The 23,730-nt window shown below is 39.8% G+C and overlaps 1 protein-coding gene across 2 annotated transcripts; it reads left to right on the top strand.

The window, feature by feature from the left end:
• Positions 1-32: 32 nt before the first annotated feature.
• porb (P450 (cytochrome) oxidoreductase b) lies at positions 33-22,943 on the top strand. 2 transcript variants are annotated; one of them, XM_030396363.1, is made up of 16 exons: positions 33-159; positions 3,250-3,441; positions 13,143-13,191; positions 14,129-14,257; positions 14,646-14,798; positions 15,886-16,010; positions 16,391-16,480; positions 17,186-17,284; positions 17,512-17,628; positions 17,782-17,900; positions 18,364-18,545; positions 18,671-18,820; positions 19,376-19,643; positions 20,262-20,407; positions 20,749-20,834; positions 21,231-22,943. In XM_030396363.1, the coding sequence occupies exons 2-16, from the start codon at positions 3,272-3,274 to the stop codon at positions 21,373-21,375; spliced, it is 2,028 nt and encodes a 675-aa protein (XP_030252223.1). In that variant the 5' UTR covers positions 33-159; positions 3,250-3,271; the 3' UTR covers positions 21,376-22,943. The 2 variants fall into 2 exon arrangements, with proteins under 2 accessions (XP_030252223.1, XP_030252229.1); XM_030396369.1 differs by lacking the exons at positions 33-159; positions 3,250-3,441 and adding an exon at positions 9,765-10,344.
• Positions 22,944-23,730: the final 787 nt, after the last annotated feature.

Raw genomic sequence — 23,730 nt, 5'->3', positions numbered from 1 at the left:
GGTAAAAATCCAAACATCTCTACGTTAGGTTTATTTGGCGTTGAAAGTGCAACGGTCGCACCCCCGCTGCCAGGATCCACTTGGTTTGATCCTATGTGGCGTAAAGTTTCCTTCCGCGTTGAACACAGTGTGAGCGTGACACAACGAGGGGAGGTGAAGGTAAGCCAGACACGAAACTCACATCTTTAAATTGTTACACAAGGAGCTCTAATCTGTGGAAGTCTGTGGGAGCTTTACGTACATAACAATTGAAACCATAAACTTCATATACTGAGGAAATATGACGCGATTTCAGTGAAGCATTAGCTCCAGAGAAGTGCTGATTCCAGTGTTACGCAAACTGAAGGCTAACTTATCTAACGTACCTCTGTGGAGAAATTCCAGTCTCCAATGCGTGTTATTTGTCTAAATAAATGGATTAAATAAGCTCTGCACATATCATGTTTAGCCAACACTATATTGTCTTTGAATGAACGTGTGTGTTATTGACAGTGTCATGTTTTCAGCCAGTGTTGTCACGGTCCAGGGAATAGTCGGGGCCGACGTCCTCCCGCTGGCTGTCTGTGGTCATTTCGCTCATTCAATGTGATCGACAGCTTTAGTTTCTAACTTGGAAACACCTCACCAGCTATGGCTTTACTCGGTTTAAACAAACTAAAGTGCTGTCTAAGTTACATTACATGTGGACCCTTCATGCTACTGTCGGGCACCGGTGCCATCATCTCGACTGTTTCACAACTGTTTGCTTTTAGCTGAGGAGGTGAACTGTGAGGATGAACTCATGTGATACTCCACCATGTCTGATTTGTTGATCATTTGACATCCCCAGTGGCAACAGCCATTTAAGTGTTACTAAACATTTCTGGCAACCAACCAAAGTCTCATATGATTTGAATACACCCGGTGTTAGCCAGTGGTAGGCGTAACTCATGCATGAGCCAACAGTATAGACAGTGAAGTGTGTGACTGAGGTGTTAATAGACAAGTTTTACAAACGACTTAACTACTGTCTGGGCCAGTCTGGTAAATTACACATTAGTGTTTGAGGTCAGCCTGCTATAAGGTAAGTGCTTCTCCTCATCAAGAACAGTCACTTCTTAATTACACAACTGTGTGGTAAATAAAAAATGAATTATATAATTCATAATTTAACCATCATTAATAATAGAAGTTACGTAAACGTTGCCTGTTCCGCTTTGTAAAGAGGTTGTTCTGTTAGTGCTACTACCTGAAAAGACACTGTGTACTTATTGTCTTTTCAGTCTGGGCTGTTAATTAACCCTGCAGGGACATCACTAAGGAGAGCAGTAGTTTGGATACCAAATCAAAACAGACCAGAGACATTGACACTCTGACGTATGCTAAAGATGATGTATTTCGTGATTATTACATTTTTGAGAGCTGAAACTATTTTTAAGAGGGAAAAAAGTCAAAATTCTCTTATTGCAGCCTCTTAAATATGAACACTTTATGGTTTCTGTATTCCTCTGTCACAGTGAATTGGATATGTTTGGGTTGTGGACAAAACAAGACATTTGAAGATGTGTGGATCGAAGTTGTCAACATTTATTACACTATCTGAGGTTTTGTTGACCAAACAACTAATTGTTTAATAAAAAAAATGATCAACAGAATGATCAGAAATAAAGTTATTCCCTTAGCTTTTGGATGATCAGACATAATATCAGTTTGAGGTTTATGAGGTACATCTAGCTTAAGTTAATGTCATGATACTATTCTCCTGTCATTGATTTAATTGGGTGGACATAATATGTATTTGGTTTAATCGCTCATGAAGACAAAGAGAGTTTGTTTATTTAGTTGTTTTAGGAATAAAGAATCAGTCAATGAAGATCTTTCTCATCTGATTAAAATATTTTTACCAAAATATCATAGTGCACTTTAGTGCACCTAAATTACCAATATTAACAACACCAGTTAACTGTTGCATCTAAGATGTAATATACGTAATACTTCAGCCTTCAAGATAGACTATCTTTGTTATAGCCCCTATAACGTGCCCACGTCTCCATTAAAATGTGTCTACTGATAAGTTAGCCAGGCGGATACGGTATATTGTCTGGTATTAGCTTTTTGTAGCTATATCTTTTATATGTGTATATGCTGGATAATAAAAAAAAAATTAAGAAATGTTTGTACAGAAATGCCACAGGTGGCCAGTGATTTAGAAGTGCTGTTGCTATCCATAGTTTGTAAACTAGAGAGCAATAACAGGTTAATCTTACAAGTGTAAATCTAAATTTTAGGGTATTTGGTTTAGTTTAAATGCTGGCAGTCTACTGTCTGATAATCATGTATTGTAAACTGCATTGAAAATGATTTGTGTTAGTTTTATTGACACTAACACTCTGATAAGTGTTCTTGACATAGTAGGTTTTTTTACATGACCATTGCACTACAAGCCATGAAGTCCCTGTGACTTCTGTACCTACTGAGGTTGGCACGCAGGTACCTCTGTACATAGTAATTGAAGTGGTTTGCTTCATATCACTAAGTCAGCAGGCTAGTTGTGAGACTGTGTCAATCAAACGGTTCTCTAGTTGTGGAAGATCCAGTTATACGGATCAACGCTAACCTGATCTCATTGTTTTCGGGCCTTGAACCAAATTGAAACTTGAGAGCTGAGGACATGAAGTCCTTTCGTGCTCAGTGTGAAAAGAGCTGCTACTGCTGATTCCTGACAAAGCGTTCCTCACATATGGAAAGCAGCGGGTCACAGTATTATAGTATGTTGAGCCAATTGTCCAATAAGTCTAGCACGAAAGCCATTATTTTGCAGTATGGCATGTAGAATACTGCTCACATATGTTAGTAATCACACTGTTTCAGCAGTTTAACTAGTTTCATTAATTCCCAGTTCTGTTCAGGTGGGATGTATACCCTGAGACTGCAGGACTAAAACATATTTTAAAATGCAAATCTTAAATTACTGCTCGCTTGCCCTACAGCTTAAATATTAAACTTGTACATTAGAAGTTGTGAAAAACAGATAATAGTCGGCAGAAGAAAGGCATTCAAAGGAACATATACTGTAAACTCTAGCACATAATGTTATCTTAAAAATGTATCTGGTTTGTAGTTTTTTGATTTATTTCAGGCTTTTAAATGTTATTGCTAAAATGATGGCTCAGTTACAACATAGTTTGATCAATCAATTGTTTTGCAGAAAATGTAGACTGTTTCACAGCTGGTTGACTGGTCTAATAGTCGTCTTTGTTCTCTCCCCAGTTGGAGTCTCAACACAGCAGACATGGACGCAGAGACCACCACCAACACAGAGCCCATGGCAGAGGAAGAGGAGCCGCTTTTCAGCAACCTGGACCTCTTCCTCTTCTCTCTGATTGTCGGCCTCGTCATTTATTGGTTCATGTCCCGTAAGAAGCCTGAGCCCATCCCAGAATTCAAGAAGCTTGACACACCGTGAGTATCCATCATGTTATACATTTCTTTTTAGGTAAAAGAAGATTTGGAGGATTTCCAAGTTTCTATTCAGATTTTACTAATTAGAAAAAAATGAAGGCTGCCAAAAGTGTAAGAAACAAGTTGAAACCTGTTAGCTGCCAAATGTAAGGCAAAGAGCATTATTGTAGTGTGTGTGTTTTTTTTAAAGATCTGTAAAAAAAAAAAAAAAATACCTGAATCACACACAAGCTTACATACAATTTAATTTTCTTTTTTTCATGATGTTATTTCAAAGTATATCAAATTACTCTAAATTGTGTGTTTGATGCCTTTAAATCTCGTAACACGAGGGAGAGAACTAATTTGCCCGCTAGAAAATGACTACTAGAGATTTCCTCAAACTAGCAATTAGTCTGAGATGTCGCTGTTGTGTAGATATCAACTATGCTAGAAAAGCAACACTACATGAAATCAGCACTGCAAAAATGTCACATAAGTCGTAACTCTGTGTTTTACTTAATATCTTTAAATGTTGCAGTTTGAGCTGAAAAAAAGTGCAACCAGCAGTCGTCTACTTGGACTTTTATTCCTAATTATGTTCTGTTTATTAATTTTGACCAAATCCTGGTTCCAATTCTCAAGATATTATTTAAGAAAATATATTCGTAAATACAAGATTTATTTTTATTTTTATCACATTTTTACAGTAATTGTCAAAAAATGACGAGGTTTTAGGAAAAAGGGTCTAATAAAGAGTAAGAAAGTCGTTGTTGCATGAGGAGAAACTTGCACTCACATTTTTCTGGGTGCTCGTGATTGAGAAAACATATTGTGCCGAAGCAAACCTCTTTAAACCGTGCCAGCACCAAGAAAGCATACAGGGCTTAAGCCCAGTACAGAGCGTTCACTCTCTTCAAAGAAACTGGACTTTGTGGGTGCTTGGGCACGGTACGGATTCAGACCTGCCAACTTGTACGCATTTTGCGTACTGGGTACGCATTTTGACCCTTAAGTACGCTTGTACGAATTGCTGCTCTCCTGGTACGCATTTTGGTGCATTTCGCAGTTCGCCCGTTTCAGTTTCTTTGCAAGTTCAGATCTATGAAGTTGCTTCTGCTGCTGAGCCACAACAATCTATGGAAGCAAATCTGTTCCATAATTCAAATTAAAATGCATTTACAGAAATGCTTTTTCATTTTCAGAATGTAGCTGCATTTTTTGACTCATAAATAAAATTAGTAATAAATCATCCAAATTGCATTTTCATTTTCTTCTTCAAGACCGCTTATTATATAACTTAATTCAAATGATAAAGAAAAGGACATTTAAGATTCAATTTTCAAAAGATGGCCCAGCAAATAGGTACCAAAATTCAATTTGAAAATTAAAATGCATTAGCAGAAATGCTTTTTCATTTCAAAGTCAGAGCTGCATTTTTTGACTCATAAATAAAATTGGTAATAAATCATCCAGATTGCATTTTAATTTTCTTCTTTAAGACTGCTCATTTTGTTACACAAAGAAAAAGAAAACTGCTTTTTTGTTTTGACACCCGCCCCCGCAAAAAAAGGTCCAAAATTCAATTTGAATTCGCAATCCCAAGCGGCGCAGGAGAGTGACGTCAGCGGCCTCTCTTCTTCTTCAGCCCCCAGTCTGACCGACCGTGCTACGCATCTACGTTAGGGGGTGGCGGTGTGCTTATTCGACACTGGAGCAAGAGAAGCGACAAGAGGAGAGTGTGAAGGCGGTGTTGGTAGCATAGACTGTGGTACATGTTTTCAGAAACAGCGGGGAAATCACCACCATGTCCAGTTCTGTACTGCGGTCAAGCCAGCCATGGTTCGCATTTGCTTGGTTAAATCAGCCGCACATTTTTTTTCCAGTGCTCAAATGCTCTAACATTCACGGTGATCGTAATGAATCCGCTCTGAAGAGCTGCTGTCAGTGACTGTGGGTCAGACTGCAGTCTCACAGTCAGACCCATGAAACATACACGGTACTTTACAGTCAGTATTCCCGGTAATAAACTAAAGGTATCAGCGCTGGACCGTACGTCGATGTCGCCCCCATATTGGATGTGGCAGCTCAGCCCCGTGAACTAATACAAGTCAATGGAGTAAACTTTATAAAGCTCCTTCTACAAAGTGCTATTAAGCTAATGTCTTTCTCTCTCCCACACCCACACACCTGCAGCGGGTCACAAAATCACTGGCCGCTTTATAGCCTGGAGCCTCGCGCCGCCCCGTTGCCAGATAATTTCGTGTACTACGACCGGTATTTGGCTAAGTCATAGTTTTGCCTAGACTAAAGCTTTTGTGCATTTACTTCTACCAGTGTTTCCCCCCCCTAACTCTGCTTTACTCTGCCTCCAACGACCTCCCGTGCCGCGACCGAGCCGAGACCCCGCTCCAGCTCCCACCACCTCTGCGCGCTTCACCCGCCCGGCGCTCCTCCGAGTGCCGACAGGACTTCCAGCTCTCCGGTGCCCCGGAGCGTGGCTTCCCCATGCACACCCCCTCCTACTCTGACTTTGTCCGTCTTACAATAAACACTCCTGGCGCGCAGATGGTCGAGTGGTTAGAGCGCATGCCATATACGCAGCTGACCCCGGTTCGATATCGGCCGGAGGTCCTTTGCTGCATGTCACATCTCCCTCTCTATCCCGTATTTCCTATCTGTCTACTGCTTAATAAAGGTGTCTATGCCAGAAAAAATCTTAAAAAAAAAAAAAAAAACACTCCTTGCATCCAGCTATAGCCTCCTGTCCGTTTCTGGGTCTCACCTGGGCTAAAGACACCTAACATTAACAGATCAAAACAGAGTAAACGGCAGCTATCCGGTATCAAATCCACAGAGCGAGAGACCCCGGCGCTGCTGCAGAGGAGCCGTGGACTGCGATGACTCTGAGCAGCATGTGAATTACAATAAAATCTGTTTCTCGCCTTTCCCCTGATGATCTGAATAAGATGCTAAATTTGTCGCTAGTTGCTTTTTAGAAATAATGTCACTTAGAGGGTCTGAAAAGTCGCTAAGTCTAGCGAGAAAGTCGCCAAGTTGGCAACACTGAAGAAGAGAGGCCGCTGACGTCACTCTCCTGCGCCGCTCGGGATTGCGAATTCAAATTGAATTTTGGACCTTTTTTTGCGGGGGCGGGCTTCAAAACGAAAAAGCAGTTTTCTTTTTCTTTGTGTAACAAAATGAGCAGTCTTGAAGAAGAAAATGAAAATGCAATTTGGATGATTTATTACTAATTTTATTTATGAGTCAAAAAATGCAGCTACATTCTGAAAATGAAAAAGCATTTCTGTTAATGCATTTTAATTTGAATTATGGAACAGATTCGCTTCCATAACAATCTGCGTGTAACTGGAGTGAAAAGCTTTTGGCCAATTAGAATGCAGCATTTTAACACCCTCGCCCACCTGCCCCTCCCACCAAATGCTCCGCGCGTTCAATTCAATTCAGTGCCTCAAGCAAGCCAGGCTGGCCGGATAACTGATCCCTCTGTGGCCGTTTGCTGTCACTGTCGATGCAAACAGCATTGAAAAGGTAAAATTAAGACGTTGAGTTTACCCAACACACCAACGTTGTGTGTGTGTGTGTGTGTGTGTGTGTGTGTGTGTGTGTGTGTGTGTGTGTGTGTGTGTGTGTGTGTGTGTGTGTGTGTGTGTGTGTGTGTGTGTGTGTGTGTGTGTGTTGCAAATAGCTGGCTAACCGTCACGTTTCCCCGAGTCCATTACTGCTGCACACAAAACTGTAGGCTTGCATGCCATGGCGGCAGAACCGCCTTCAAAAAATTTCTTGACAGCAATCAGGGAGATGGCATTTCCTCCACATGTCCAGGCTAACGTTACCTCATCACGCGTTCTGCACCATGTGCAAGACAGACATTAACATCAGTCACCAAGAGGCAACAGGTAACGAGCACAGTCCCACATACAAATACTCCCCGGCCCCCAAAACATAATAATATTATAAATAAAAGGATGATAAGAAAAAACGTTCATAGTGTCAAGTTAGAAAAGTGGTGAAGTGTCTAGAGATCTAGAAGGTTTTAGACAGGCTAGGTGCTGATTAACATAAGATAAAAAAAATAGAGTAATTACAAAACAGGATTTAGGTTACAGTTGGGCTAATTTTATTTTTTTTTAATCCTAATTGAATTTATGAACATTACAAATAACCATGACATCATAACAGGGAGTCCAGCTGTGACCAGCTATTGTAGCTTTAGTTAATGATGCATAGCATAGGCCTATTGTCTAGGCCAGTATGATGGCAACTGACAAAATAGGCATTTAATGCAATAACACCCATTTCAAAGCCTATCTGAAATTATCTGACCCGTTATTTATTAGCCTATAATTGTGTCTCTGCCAGGCTTAAATCTTGTGCTTTTGTAGTAGCTGCTTTAGGCCTATTTAAAGTTGGTGCTTTGAGAGGAAATTATTATTTAGGCTACTTCATTTCCCTTCAACAATCAGAAGAAGTGTTAACCTGGTCTGACTCACAGCTTTAACACAGAAGTACTTAGGCCTGTTTATGAACTTACTCCCCTTCCTATTAGTTAGACTAACCAAAATATATGGGCACAAAATATTGGACAGGGTCGCAGGCGGGGGGTTGTACTCACAAAATTTCTTCAAGGTTGGCAGGTCTGCGGATTGCCTAGTTTGGGTATGCCCTAAATTTTTTTGGTTCCTGGTAAAAAGTGTCATTGGGTCAAGATGCATGCTAATGCCAGGTGTGAATTGACGAGCTTAACACTGTCCACTTGTGATGGTATCATTCAGGACAGATGGTAATAGATTGGTAATGCCAAATGTGAACAGTGTACAAAATTGTAAAGTCGTGGTTCTCTATCGAGCTATTTCCCACTATAAGTGGTATATGGGTTGCTGTAAGACCTGTAACTTTGCTGATTTTGAAAACAGCAGTTTCCAAAGGACAATAAATATTTTGTCATTTATTTGAAAAATAAATCTGCAGCTATATCGTTTTTTTCATTACAGATCACATTACTATTCAATCACACACAAACTGTAGTTTATGTAAAAGCTATAAAGGAAGGAATCCTTTCATTGATCACTGTGGGGAGTATCTTGGCACAGGAAGAGGCTAATTTTTTCAGTCATGTTTACATCATCCGACATTGTTTTATTACATAGAAGCGGTTAGAAAGAAACAAATAGACTGTTATCATAATCTGTGCACGAGTTGGCACTATCTCTGCACTGAAGCAAGTGTGTGAGAGTGCACAAAGGCTTACGGCTTGTAAATGTTCCACCAGTGGTGACCTTTGTTTTCTCTCTCCTTCCAATGTTCTGCGACACAGTCTCTCTCAGAATCTTATCTGATCTCCCTCTCTGTCCGCCTGCCTCTCCCTGTCAGTGCATGTGAGCCTCTCATCTGTTCCCTCCCCTCATCACTTATCAGTGTAGTCATGGAGGCTTGGCTTGATTTCAGTGTACTCTGCTTTCATTGGCCACATTTTTAGTCCCTCCTCAGCCGCAACACAAGTTCTTTGGTCACCAGAGTAAAAGCCACGGGCCAGCAGAAGCCGCACGCTCGCTGTGTGGCTCAAGTCCTGCATGGCTGTGTGAATGGAGGCAGAGTGGGGGGGGCCAGACCATTTGTGTGAAAGCAGGACATTTGCTAGAAAGGGAAAGACCCCTGTAGAGCATGTGTTGCCTTGGGATAAGAGCGTGTATCTTTGCAGGAAAGGAGCATAGAGCAACACAAGCTGGTCTCCCCTCCCCTTAAAGGGAGCAGTGATTACCTAACTGTTATGAAGGGGGCGTAGTCTTCCATGTCTTTCCTGTGCTTTTGTTTTTGGCCCTGAACCCATTTTGAAAGTTCCCTGGAGAGCAAACGAGGAGGGCGAGCCAAGCAGCTCCTTTTGTAAGTCCTCTCCAAAGGTGGAAAGTTGAGGCAAAAGACAAGCAACCCTTTCTTTGCCCTGAGTTACTTTTTCTTTTTTCCCCACAGCCCTGTTTTTCTTTTCTGTGTGTGTGTGTGTGTGTGTGTGTGTGTGTGTGTGTGTGTGTGTGTGTGTGTGTGTGAGTGTGTGTGTGTGTGTGTGTGTGTGTGTGTGTGTGTGTGTGTGTGTGTGTGTGTGTGTGTGTGTGTGTGTGTGTGTGTGTGTGTGTGTGTGTGGGCTGAGCTGCTGTCACAAATGGAATCCTTTTATGATAAATGAGGTTGCCATAGCAATGACATTCCCCTCTCTCCTCCAGTGAGATGGGGGCGGGGGATACTTCAGAGAAAACTACCATTCATAGCCCCCCCCCACCCCTGCTCCTCGTCAATGGTCCACCGTGGAGTTACTCTGATAACCAGCCAAATTCTCAGGATGGATCTTGTAGAATTTTTCGTTCCCAACACCTTTCAGACCGAAGAGGAAAAGGGGCGGGGATGAGGAGGAAGGCATTTTCAGCCCTAGAGTGTTTCAATGTGTGTTTGTGTGTGAGTCAAAAGTGTGGGTCTGCTGCAGCTCGGCTACATTTTATGGGAAAGTCAGTTTCCCACCATTGTGTCCTCAGCGGTTGCCAGACACTGACAAGGCTTGTAGGCTGTGTGTGTGTGTGTGTGTGTATGTATGTGTGTGTGCGTGTGTGTGTGCGCCTGTGTGTGTGGAGAACAGACGCTGCTGGTTTCAGAGAGCAGCAGCACAGGAAGAGGCAGAGTTCAGATCGTGTTGGAGCCTCCATGGTGAAGGCAGGCAAAGAGTGTCCGGCTGCCTTTTTGCTCTAGTTTTCTTTTTCCATCCTGTGGTTGCGGAGTGTTGACGTCCTCTGCTTTTGATTTTGAGTGTGGCGGTTCCCGGCGTGGCCTTGCCAGTGGTGTTTGTGGCAGTGGTGAGCTACATGCCATGGGCTGTGTCTTCTCCCTGCCAGAGGACAGGAGAGATGCTGCTGAAAGGTCAGTGAAATTGTTTGAGCCATGATTTAGTGCTCCTTCTAAGGTGCAATGAGAGATTTATTTTTAATGATGCTTAAATATTTGCCACCGGTTATGTTTAATGATCACGCTTGGGAGGTCTTTCTTGACACCTTGTAAATATTGAACTGGTGGCTTGTTCCCAAAGTATGCTGTACACACGGTGTCATTTGCTTGTTTCTTGAACAGATTTGCAAGATAGTGGTTTCAAAAAGCATACAATGTTCTCAGTAGGTTACGTAATAGACGGTGGTAAAAATCTGTTTCACTACAAACCCAATTTAATTGTTGGGTTTTCTGTTTTTTTCCCCCTTTTTCCTCAAGCTCCACTGACGCTGTTCAGTCAGTTGCCGTCATTTAAGCCATCATTGTGTTGCACATGTCCAGCTTTGTTTCATGTTGGTTTAGTAAACACACATGTATGAGTTTGATTTCCATTGCGGTCTTTTAAAATATAGATCCAGTTGCAAAATCACAAACATTGATTGTAGCATTAGAAGATGAGCTGCAAGTTTGAATGAGCCTGTGCTGCAGAGCAAGGCTGACTCAGTGAGCTGTTTGGAAAGGTTAACTTCCTGGATGGATTAATGAATGGAAAGTAAGATTTGACAGTGTATATACACATGATTGGCTCTGAACTATTTGGACCCACTGTAAATTGTAATTGTAAAATGACTGAACCCCATCATGCATGAGTTTGTTGTTTCATGTGGAACTGGTGCTAGTTCAGGACGGAAACGATGTTGAAGATTATGAGTCCATTTGCATGTCAAAGTAGCAGCCTTTGGCGATTAACTTAATTCCTGTTAAAAACCTATCATTTGCAAACACATCTTTGTCTATTTGGAATAAGGTTCAACTATTCTCATTTTTAGTTAGTCCATATGTTAAAGGGCAGTTATGTAGTTTTGGAGAAAGATAGTTAAACTCACAATTTTAAAATATGAGATAATACCTCAAACTCAGAAATAATTTCCCCCAATAAGTGAATAAACAAGCTGTGCTCAGAGAGAACTAAGGTCCCCAGAACACTGTTTGAAGCTAGAAAGATGGCAGGGTCCGCCACATATTTGACTTGTGTTGGCCTTTTAAGGTCAGTTTGTTTATTCAGTTTATTCAGTCATGAAAACAAAGAAACAATGCAGATTTTTATCTTTCAATTAAATTAGGGGATCGTAGGAAACTGGACGTGTTGCTGATATTGTGGAGTAAAGAATTTGGATATCGAGATATTGGCCATTGTACCTGTATACAAAAAATCCCTCAAATGTGGCTATTGATAACACACAATTGATATTTTACAGTTCAACAATTGTCTATAATGACACCAGTGCTCTGAAACTTCATGTTTAATGCCTTCGTACTTCATATAGTTCAGGTCAAATATAGCAAGTTGTCTTTCTTTTCCTTAAGCTTTGATGGCTACCCTACAGCCTTTTGGATGTGTAAAGTCTTTAGATTTACTCATCTGCATACCGTTTTGTTTGTACTCATATATGTAGGCTTTTTATTCCTTGCTCAGTGCAGACAGAATCGCAGCTGTCCGCTCAGACCTTTTGATGCTGAATGAAGCACTGTTGCCTTTTATATGGCTTGACAATAGATTTGGCTTCCTGTGTTCCATCTTGCCAACACTGTGTTTGCACGTGTTGTTTTGATCTATTCTCATTCATCAATTACTTCCTGGACAAATCTGAATCAAGATTCTGAATTACCATGAGATGTAACCTGTAGTGATAAAGTGTCCACCACGTTTCACTATTCAGTAGTGAAGATTGCGTAATGTATGCTGATAATTTGTACATGCTTGCCTATACAGTTAGAATGACTAATGGTTGTGTGACTGCTGAGTCACTGCTACTCCCTGTTTTAAGAATAACAGGAACAATGAGTGGACATTTTGTTTCCATTGCTGAGCAGTCGATGCTGACTACTTAAAAATCTGCTCATGTCATGCTTTGATGTGGGAGACAGCAGTATTACACAGTATATCACAATAATGCAAATTAATGACTCACCTAAAATTGTTCATAGAAATAGAATAGAATAACATAATAGAAATGTAATGCAGTGTTATGCAATACATCAGATACTGATACAGATAGAAACAAAAAAAAAAGATTTTTAAAATGAGTCTGATTAGAATCACTAATTGGACTAACGTATGATAAAATTCTGATCAATATGATCACATGGCTGTGTCACTGCAATCAGTAGTTGTTATTCTAGAAGGCTTGAAGAACGTGAGGCCAATGATTAAATATCTACTCTGCTGTTTGTTTGTGTACTTTTTTGTTTTTCCTGAAAATAAGATTAAGTAGTTTGATTCAGTACCATGTTAACCATAACTGCCACAGTATTATCTGCTCCTGTCCCTATTCACTCACCATTTGCTTCATAAAACTAAAGCCATTATGTAGTAAATCGTTTTTATTGATCTTGCTCCCTGTATCTTGAAGCTTGTAATGCTCCAATATTTTCTCCCTCCCTGTATTTATACGCATGATTAGCTGAAATTATTAAGTTGTTTGTCATTAGGTTGTGAATTCAGCTCTTATTTATACAGACCAAATATTAAACCAGACCTTGAAATGATAAGGAACCTCAAGTGTGAAAATTCAGATTATATTTCCATTTGTTCCATTTTTTTTCCCAAAGCTTGAGGTTGTCAACACTGTGTTTGCTAAATTACACTTTATCAATCCCAGCATCGTGTTAAGGACAGGTTGATTTATTAACTAAATCACAAATCTAATCTGTTTTCGTTTTTGTTTTTTCAGAGCACCCACCACAAGAGAGACAAGTTTTATTGAGAAAATGAAGAAAACGGTGAGTGACATTATTTAAAACAAGCATTTCTATTTCTTTTTCTTTTTCAGTCACTTAACCCTTACCATCATTGCTGCTTCTGTCATGTTCTTTGCTTTATATTGCCAACATAGATTAATTCTACAGGAGTAGTTTTGTTGTTGGAAAATGTTACTTAGGGTTTTAAAAGAAGATTGTGAGCCATTCAGACGTGGAGATATACAGTGTCAAGCAGAGTTGGTGTTGTGGCCTTTTAGCACATGTTGATCAAAGTTTTATTCCTATTTGATGTGTGAGTCAAGCCGCTCTAGTTTTTTCCTGACGGTCTACAGCCCATAGTTTGAACCCAACATTCAGTAAAATGCTCAAATTTACCTTTTTTGCTGTGTGTATGAACAATATGACGAATATAAAATTGTTCCTGCTGCTTTGACTGTATGCAGTTCTAGATTTAGAAGAAAGTCTTTTGACATTGATGGCCCTCTGTTTTCAAGCCAGCCATGGGAAAAGACTTTGGTTTTTGAATCATGTGGTTTAGCAGCAGATAGTTCAGATACCATGACGGTGGCAGATGAGACTGTCAGCCCACAGTGCTTTTTCATTTAGTCTGTTTTTCTCTGTTATGAATATCAAGGCAACATTGTAGGCAGGGATGTTGTGGAGCTGTTTGTGTATAGAAAGACGAGCTATAAGTTATCTTGTCTATGAGTTTAAGTTGTGTTAATATCACCGACACAGAAGTGCCTCAGTTGGCAATACAGCATTTTAGGATTCAGGAGAAAATGCATGTTGTATATATTTTTTTGGAATTACAAAAGATCTGCTGTATCTGTTGCTTTTGTGCACAGTCTGTTTGTCATTATGGAAGTCTGCAGACATGAGAGACGGGTTATGTTTTTAATTGTAGTTGCAGGAGAAAGCTTTGACATCATGGAGATGTTTTCCTTTTTGTAACCAGGGCAAGAACATCATTGTGTTCTACGGCTCCCAGACGGGCACAGCTGAGGAATTTGCCAACAGACTGTCCAAAGACGCTCAGCGGTATGGCATGAAAGGAATGGCTGCTGATCCAGAGGAGTATGACATGGTAACTGCATCAGTGGAAGAGAATACAAACCGCAGAATTAAGATGAACTAGAGGCCCTTCTCATTTTGAGGGGGATTTCAATTCTTATAGCTGCTGGTGGTGCTTTGTGGTGATAAGTTGTATGTCTTGACAATGCAGGAGAATCAGCCTAATTCATTTTGTTGATAATATTAAAACATATCACATATATGTATCAACAGATATCTAAATGGGCCTGATGAGTTTTATTGCCAAGTTAATATCACCTGTTAGCAATAACAGGTGATATAGCATGCAATAGCATGCAATAACTCACTGTTTGCAGACAGATATTGAGGACAAATCTTAAAATAAGAATAATCATTTGTTCAGTACTGATTGTCTCTGATTCAGATGTGTTGTTTTCCAGGGGGAAATGGCCCGGCTGTCTGAGATTGAAAACTCACTTGCCATCTTTTGCATGGCCACCTACGGTGAAGGAGACCCAACAGATAATGCACAGGACATGTATGACTGGCTGCAGGAAAATGATGATGAAGACCTCTCTGGACTAAACTACACTGTAAGACTTTCTGCTGAAGCTATGTTACTTTATGTCTTTTGAATACAGCAATGCAGAGAATTTTGCAATTTGTTATATATTAAAAAATAATAATAAATAAATAAATGTTCCAGAGTGCATTAGCTTATCCATTTATACAGGACAACAAAGCATGCAGTACATGATATCAGTGATCATACGTGCATTGTTTGTTTGAACACCTGCGTGTGTGTTTGAGCTTTGTCACATATTGGGCTGAGACTAACTATTTTTTTTCTGTATCCATTTATCTGTCAGTTATCAGACATGCACATTTGATGTGTAACTTCTGTCTATCAAGTTTGGATTACTGACAAGATACAGGCCGAATTTGCATCAATTACATATAAAAATCAAATTTCTGCCGAAAAACTGCTGCTTCACAACCTGTTTATTTTATGAGACACGCTATGGCAGTTTGTCTTCCTGACACAGCACACAGGCTACTAGCACAAGCTGTGTCAGGCTTTGTGTGCATCGTGAAAGAAAAGGCTTTGTGTGTTGTCGTGTGTGTCAATGTTGGGGTGCAGTGCCTCTGGCCTAATTTGAGTGGAGAACATAATTGTGGGAAATTTAGTTAAATTCTTGTGTATGGTCACGTCCTTCCCTCAGTATTTGTTGTCTGTGTCAGAGTGATAACATACTTCGCATTACAGTCCCAGAGATAAGAGTCCCTGTAAGAAGTTATTGAGTTCAGTTATCAATTTGTATTTTACTTGATAATGTGGTCATTTTTAAACCAAAAAGCAGTGAATAACTGAGAAAGACAATTCTTACGACCTATAGAGCTGCAAGCATTGGCCAAGTATTCATGTTTAAGACTGTTGGTAGGAAAAAAGAAGCCATTTGAAGATTCTGTTTGTTTGTTTTATTTTTTACATTTTATGGACCAAACAACTAAATGATTAATCATGGAAATAATGTGTGTTTTTTAAAATACAGAAATTAGTAGGTTTGCAGCCATAAATAACAACAACAACAAAAAACACAAGTTGATAATGTACTTTTATTTCTAGCTTGGTTCAAGAAGTCAAAGTCCTGTACTGACTGTGTCTGGTTCTATGTTCAGGTATTCGCTTTGGGCAACAAGACATATGAACACTACAATGCAATGGGAAAATATGTTGATAAAAGGCTGGAAGAACTTGGCGCCAAGCGCATCTTCGACCTTGGTTTAGGAGACGATGACGGCAAGTAAGTGACCACTGAGCCAAAAACAGAAATGACGACATTAACATTTTTTAGTGTTCAGTGCCAAGAAGATAAGGTGACAGCACTGTAATGCCACTCTCAGAACAAACTTCACATTTTTACCCACATATTAATTTAAAAAAATCATCATGAAATGCATACTATGGAGTGTTAAAGTAAAAACCATTTTGTCCTGTTATTTTGAAAAGACGGTCCTTCACTGCAGAGTGTTTCGCTTTTACATTGAAGAAGCATTCACATTTATAAAAATATCTTCACATTTGTAAAATGTAGATTGTTATTGTTGAGTGGAAGTTTAGTTAGTCCAACAAGGGTGACTTAAAACATGTATCTCTGTTGACGTACCTGGTTTTGTCTTTCAGCCTTGAAGAGGACTTCATCTCATGGAGAGAGCAGTTCTGGCCGGCTGTCTGTGAGCACTTTGGAGTGGAAGCCTTAGGAGATGATTCAAGGTTCATTCCGACATTTTTTGAAATAATTTCACATTTATACTTAATTGGAGTTACAATGTTTTTGTCCCCCAGCATTCTTAAGCTTGTCTTATCTTCAACCTTTTACTTTACCAGCTTTTTATTATCTAAAAGGGAACATTAAGCAGGTTATGACACGGGAAAGCTTAGAAAACACATTGACAAGGAATTGGGTGTTCTTAAGTGAAGTTTAAGTACCGTATTATCTGATAACAAGTAGTTTTCACAATGCCTATATTTAAGTAAGATAAGCCTGCCGTATGTTCAGGTTGGCTATGATTCCTCAAGTAAATAAATCTTAGAAGACATTCAGTTTCCACACAGGCTCTTTCAGCTGAGGATTAGATAAGTAATAAAGCCGAGTGAATTGACAGGATCCAGACAGGGTTGGGTTTGAAAATAATACTCCACCCAGAGTCTTTTTGTTTTTCTTTGTTTAAAAAATTCCCTGTCTTTACGAAGACAAGTTATGTAACTATAAATCCAGACGTATCAGATGGTATGGTATGGTAAATCCCACCTTTCGGAATGTGAAATGAATCATTTTTCATCTTTGAAGTAGACATGCATAATCCTAAAACAAGAATAAGTGTGTCATCTTTACACCAATTTTCATACAGGAATTTAACTTGATTTCACCTTGTCTGTAGCCGAAGAATCTGACTTATAGTTAATATTACCTTGCAGCATACGGCAGTACGAGCTGAAGGAGCACACTGACATCAACATGAACAAAGTGTACAGCGGAGAGATCGGCCGCCTCAAGAGTTTCGAGGTCCAAAAGCCGTAAGTTCTGCAGCAGAGATGCTGTTCACCAGCACTTTTGTAACCAACATAAAGCTTATAGTTTATTTAAGTTTTATGATGCTTTCTGCCCCCTAGTGGACTTAAGAACCACAGTTAAAAGAATTTATTCATTGAGTGATGGATCTTATTATTATTTCTGTGACTCTGTTCAGCCATTTGTAATTGCATTTTTTACATTATAGTGTTACTCCTTTATTTCCTTTTAGACCCTTTGATTCGAAAAACCCTTTCCTGGCTCCAGTCACGCTCAACCGCAAACTTAACAAAGGTGGTGATAGACATCTCATGCACTTGGAACTGGACATAACGGGGTCTAAAATCAGGTGAGACTGATTTATATATCTAGTTAATTGCTTTAATAGCTTTTTCATACCACTAATGCTGTACAACTGGAAGAAAAATGGTGATTCACATTGTGTTCTAAGGTTTTATAAATACTGGTCAAAGTCTCAGCTTGTCACATTGTGTGTTTACAGATACGAGTCAGGAGACCACGTCGCTGTTTTCCCCACAAACGACTCTGCACTGGTGAACAAGCTGGGACAAATCCTTGGAGTGGACCTTGATGTGGTTATCTCGCTCAACAACCTTGACGGTATGGCATTGAGAACGTTGCGCACCTTGACTCTACGAGAGGTCCATCAAACCTTCCAAACAACACCTCCCTTCATATCTATACTTACAGTGTCGACTCACTTATTGCATGTGAAGTGGACAGTGTTCTATGACTGCAATAACATCTTAGTGCGCGTTTCCTGTTGTTACTAAGGTCACCAGATGAACTTTGTAATTGCATGATAGTTGAGGCAGCTCCTGTTAGGTTTTTATTAACATCACAGAATGGAATTCCAATTAAGCATGAAATCGACACATTGACATGTTTAACATTGTTGAAACAAAATAAATTACCTGACGGTCAGGGTGAGAGAAAAATGACACAATGATATTATGTTTTGCCCTTGATCCACACATATCTTAAAATGTATCAGTTGACCATGACACCGATGTTGAGATACTTCCAGATACCAATAAAGATATCTGTTTTAATGATTTTTCAGAGGAGTCCAACAAGAAGCACCCTTTCCCCTGCCCCACCACATACCGCACAGCCCTCACTCACTACCTGGACATCACTCACCCTCCTCGCACCAACGTCCTCTATGAGCTGGCACAGTACGCCTCTGATCCCAAAGACCAGGAGAATATGCGCAAGATGGCCTCTTCATCACCTGAGGGCAAGGTCAGTGATGGGTTCATTAGTTACGATGATGAAATAACCCCAAAGTGAAACGTAGGTGAAACACAGCTGTAGTTACATCTCATCCATCTCCCCTTTCATCGTCTGTTTGTTGCCGCTCTCCACAGGCACTCTACCAGAGTTGGGTGTTGGAAGCCAGTAGAAACATCCTCGCCATCCTGGAAGACATGCCCTCTTTGAAGCCTCCCGTTGACCACCTGTGTGAGCTGCTGCCTCGTCTCCAGGCTCGTTATTACTCCATCGCCTCCTCCTCAAAGGTAATTCCCTATTTTAGTAACCTAAAGCCCTTGAACACATTTACTGTAACTCTGGAGTTATATGGAGTTTACCTTGAGGAGTTGTCTGTGTAAACACAAATATCTGCACTATTTGCCTTGGACTTTACCTTGCAAGTTTCAAAGTCCTAAGTCCAGTCGACCCACCTGTGTGTATAGAGCAGACAGTTGTGTTCTGTTCTGCACTCTATGTGTGAACAAGCAAATGTGGACAATATCTTGATCTGATTCTCTGGATGTTGTCCAGAGTTGATATGTGAAATGGTTTTAAGACGGAAAGAAACACATCCTTTTTATCTTTGACATACTTGGTGTCATTTCTACAAATGGTCTTTGATTTGTTTTAACAAAATTTCCAAATCCACAGTGAGGTAGGGTTCGACCTATATACGATGGGAGAGCGCTTAGAAAGTACTTGAATTTTACTCTAAAAAAGCTTAATGATCCTTGTGTATGTGAACTGCAGACAAAGAGACAGAAACATTGGTCAGATCTGAGAATTAAAGTAGAGTTCTGTTTGGCTCTCTCCTTCTGTAGGTTCACCCCAACAGCATCCACATCTGTGCTGTCGTGGTCGAGTACCAAACCAAGACTGGCCGCACCAATAAAGGAGTTGCCACCAACTGGTTGAAGAACAAACTGGTCACAGACAACGGCCACAAGTCTACCGTTCCCATGTACATCCGCAAGTCTCAGTTCCGCCTGCCCTTCAAAGCCACAAACCCAGTGATCATGGTCGGCCCTGGCACAGGAATCGCTCCCTTCATGGGCTTCATCCAGGAGAGGGGCTGGCTCAAAGAGCAAGGTACGTATAAACACTGTGTGCCAAAGTGTGTATGGTTGTTTGTCTGACATTTCACTGCCTCAACAGGGATGGAAAAATGAGAGGAAAGACCTTCAGATATGTTTGAAGGTCTGACATTTCACTGTCTCAATGGGGATGGGAAAATGAGAGGAAAGACCTTCAAATATGTTTGTTATTTCAGTCCCTGTGCCCACAAAATAAATGGGAAAGCATTTAAGGGTTGATGGATACAAGTAATCAGTGCTTTGATGATCTTCATTCGATTATTTAGGCCTGTCACTATGTCAACGACTTTTGTTGGACCCCTAAAATATCTTCAAAATAATCGCAATAAACAATGTTATTGTCATCTGAAGAACTTTTATGCCACTGATATGATAATATGATAGCATACATGTGCACCCTTTCAAACATCAGTGACCTTTTAATGTCTTAAGAATTTTATTGGACACTGGAAACTGAAACATGAAATAAATATCCTAAATAAGTCAAAATTAAAAAAAAACACACAACCACAGCGATAAATAAAATGGCCTCTTGGAAAATGAAACAGAAGAGCCTGAATGGATAATCAGCACATACAAAATAACAGATGTTGTTTTGTTTTCCTTTTTATAGGAAAGGAGGTTGGAGAGACAGTGATGTATTTTGGCTGCAGGCACAAGAACGAGGATTACATCTACCAGGAGGAGCTGGAGGAAGCGGAGAAGAATCAAGTTCTAACACAGCTTAATGTCGCCTTCTCCAGAGACCAGGAACAGAAGGTACATCTGTCTTCACTCACTGCTGTTTGTGTTCGAACATTCTTCAGTTTGTAAAACATACCTGGTCATATGTTGGAATGTGGCTTTTAGTCAATATTCAGTTTAAAAAATGCAGCAGAATTTTATAGTTGAAGTAATTCCAAATGTGCTGGCTGTACATCGGTACATTTTGCTGTTGATCGTATCTGGTAACACAAATGTTAGTGAGATATTTAAAAACTTTTTTTGGACCATAACAAATTTAGATCAGACACTTTTTTGATATTCCGTTTTCTTGTGTGGGTGCCCTTAAACATGCATATATCTGAACAATGTTTTTCTTTGCATTTTCAAAAATAAAGGTGTACGTCCAGCATATCCTAAAGAAGAATAAGGAGAACATCTGGAAGCTGATTCACTCAGAAAACGCTCATATCTATGTCTGCGGGTAAGTTTAAAAAATCACTGTAAAGTGTTCTTTTTATTTGAAAAGATTGATCCTTCACATGTAGTGGTCATGTTGTGAAAGAATCCTGGTCTAGGTTCCTGTATTAAAATACACTTCAATTAGTGTTGCTTATATCAAAATGACCATTTACATTATCTTTGGTGTTTTGGCACCTCCTAGTGGCATAGAGATTTGGAGCACACTGCCATCATATCTGTAACAAAAGCAAAGAATTCGACCATGTTTCAGGCGGATGTTATTGCCTGCTGATGATCTTGTCTTTTCTTTTTTTCTTTTTATTAAATGGCTGTCTTTCCCGGACAAAAAATATCTACGAGTAAAAACACAAAAACAAAGATGAGCAGATACTCCAAATAATCTGTTTCCTGATTTCAGGGATGCAAGAAACATGGCTAAAGACGTGCAGACTGCCCTCTACGAGATAGCAGAAGAGCTAGGAAGCATGACGCGCACCCAGGCCACAGATTACATCAAGAAACTGATGACCAAGGGACGCTACTCGCAGGATGTCTGGAGTTAAAGAGCGTCAGACTCGACCTCAGCCTCAGTACTCGTGTGGTGGTTTAAAATTTTCTATTTTTACTGTATGCCTTGTTTTGTCAGGACTAAATATACAAACATTAAACATGTGCTCATCGCCCTGGTCCATGAGAGCATCAGGTAGCACAATATCATGAGGCAAACCCTACCTCAGCAGGTTTTGTTCATAAACCCATTCAGTAATTTTCTATGAATACTGCATATATCTGGACCACCAGCCAGTGTCTGCTGGGGGTCCTCAGATGAGCCACAACAGCTGCCCCATCTGGTTTATAGAGACCTATAGAGTCTCTGATACACTAAATCATTTGTGTAATTTGCTGTTAGACTGCAGCTCCGGGTGCTCGGGGATCTGGTTTGAAGTTCCTCAACCGATCATAAAACTGTTTTGCCAAGAGTCATCTTCATTTCATTTCATGTCGATTTGATGATATTAACAATTTAATCAGCTTGTTTGGGCAGCTTCAAACCGCCGACAGCTCGGAGTATAAAATCCATCTGTTTTGGGACTCACTGCGCCCGACCTCTGGATGTACACACAGAATATAATCCACTGTGAATATGAAGAATTATATTGAAAATTCATGAAGCCTGTCTGTGTCATCTTGAGATGTTTGTAACTTCCTTTTTAATTGATTAACGGTTTGTAGACGAAGATTACAGCAGGTGATATTGCATCATATGTGAAGTGAGTCTGAGGAATGTCGCATGATCTTGCTGCAGGGTGAACACTTGGTGGTGCTTTTGGAAGTGCTTTAAAAACATTACATGTTTACTAAAACATTGAAACACTTCTGTGTGGAAAATAGTTGCCGTCATTGGTACAGATGACCTTTGTATTTTGACAAGGGATTTTATGCCTCGTATGCATACGTTTCTGTTCATCTTAATCGGTAACCTTTTCAGAGGCACAAAAAGTGATGCAAAAGGGGAAAACCTGACATTGTGTGCATTTGTACGTCCTATAAACGTCTGTCTTTAAACATGATCATGAAACATGAAAATGAATCTGTAGCTATATCTGTAAAATGTAAAAACATTTGAAATGTTGGCCTTGAAACTAGATCTGCCCTTCCACATGGTGGTTGTTTATTTTATATATGCATCGAACAGCAGAGGATAATGAATTTTGGTTTGTTTTGCGGTAGTTACACTCGGACGTAGACAACCACCTCTGTTTGATTGTTATCTTTATGTGTTGATCTTTTATGCACCACTACATGGAGAAGATGTCCAGACGTGTCAAAACAATTTGTGTGTCTATCAGCATTCATCAGCCAGTGCTCATCTCATTATTTCTGTGTGAATATGGGGAGTTATGATGAGGTCAGTCAAACAGTTAAAGTGCAGCCTGTGCCTTTTTAACACTGCCTTATGTATTAAGTTAACATTTAAACCCTGACTCTAACCGTTTCTTTCTTCCATGCATATATTTTGATAGAAAGTCACTTTACCCAGTACTGTCACTTTTTTGTCATTCCATTTTATGATGTAATTATTTGGTTTTATCAGGCATGTATTTTTTAATGAATAAAATTGGAATAATTAGTTGTGTTTATTACTTGGAAAAATATTGATTTTATTAATAATATTCAACTTTATAAGGTTCATTTACATTCAGTGGCAACCGACAGCTTGCACACTTGTAGTAAAAGCGACCTACATCGTGCAAACTATGGGACAACTATATGTATTAACAGTAATGGAATGTAACCAAGAACATTTACCAATTACTAAACTCCAGTTTATTTTTGTACTCCACTACAACTACACAACTTTAGTTTCTAGTTACTTTTCACCTGTTGTATGGTCGCTTTGAGATTGAAATCACACAGGGCCACAGAGTGTTTTAATTTAATCAGCAGCTGCTCCTGTCGTGAGTGACTCATGGTAACCCTACCAGCAACTTTTTCTGGGAAGCAGGTTTACTGACCTGTCCTGCTCTGCATTACAAAAACTAATTTTTGAAAGATGTCAACTTTAAATTGTCTTTTCAGTAGAATATGTGTCAATAATAATAACATGTTATTAATACTTGTCAAGGCAAGAATACAAGCAGGTTTAACTGATGATTTTGGAAGTAAGTGCCACAGCAAGTAAGACCCAGGGAGCAAAATATATGCACAATGACCACGTCAAGTCAGTTTTTAATTATCAAATCAGATCAAATCAATTTTATTTATACAGCCCAAAATCACAATCACATTGCCTCAATGGGCTTTACAATCTGTACAGTGAACGACATCCTCTGTCCTTAGACCCTCAACTCCAGCGAGGAAAAACTTGCCATATTGATGGAAAAAAAGAGACCCTTTTAACGGGGTAAAAAAAAAAC

Source organism: Sparus aurata, chromosome 2, assembly GCF_900880675.1.
Source record: "Sparus aurata chromosome 2, fSpaAur1.1, whole genome shotgun sequence".
Taxonomy (NCBI): Eukaryota; Metazoa; Chordata; class Actinopteri; order Spariformes; family Sparidae; genus Sparus; species Sparus aurata.
This window is presented reverse-complemented; position numbering and strand designations above follow the sequence as displayed.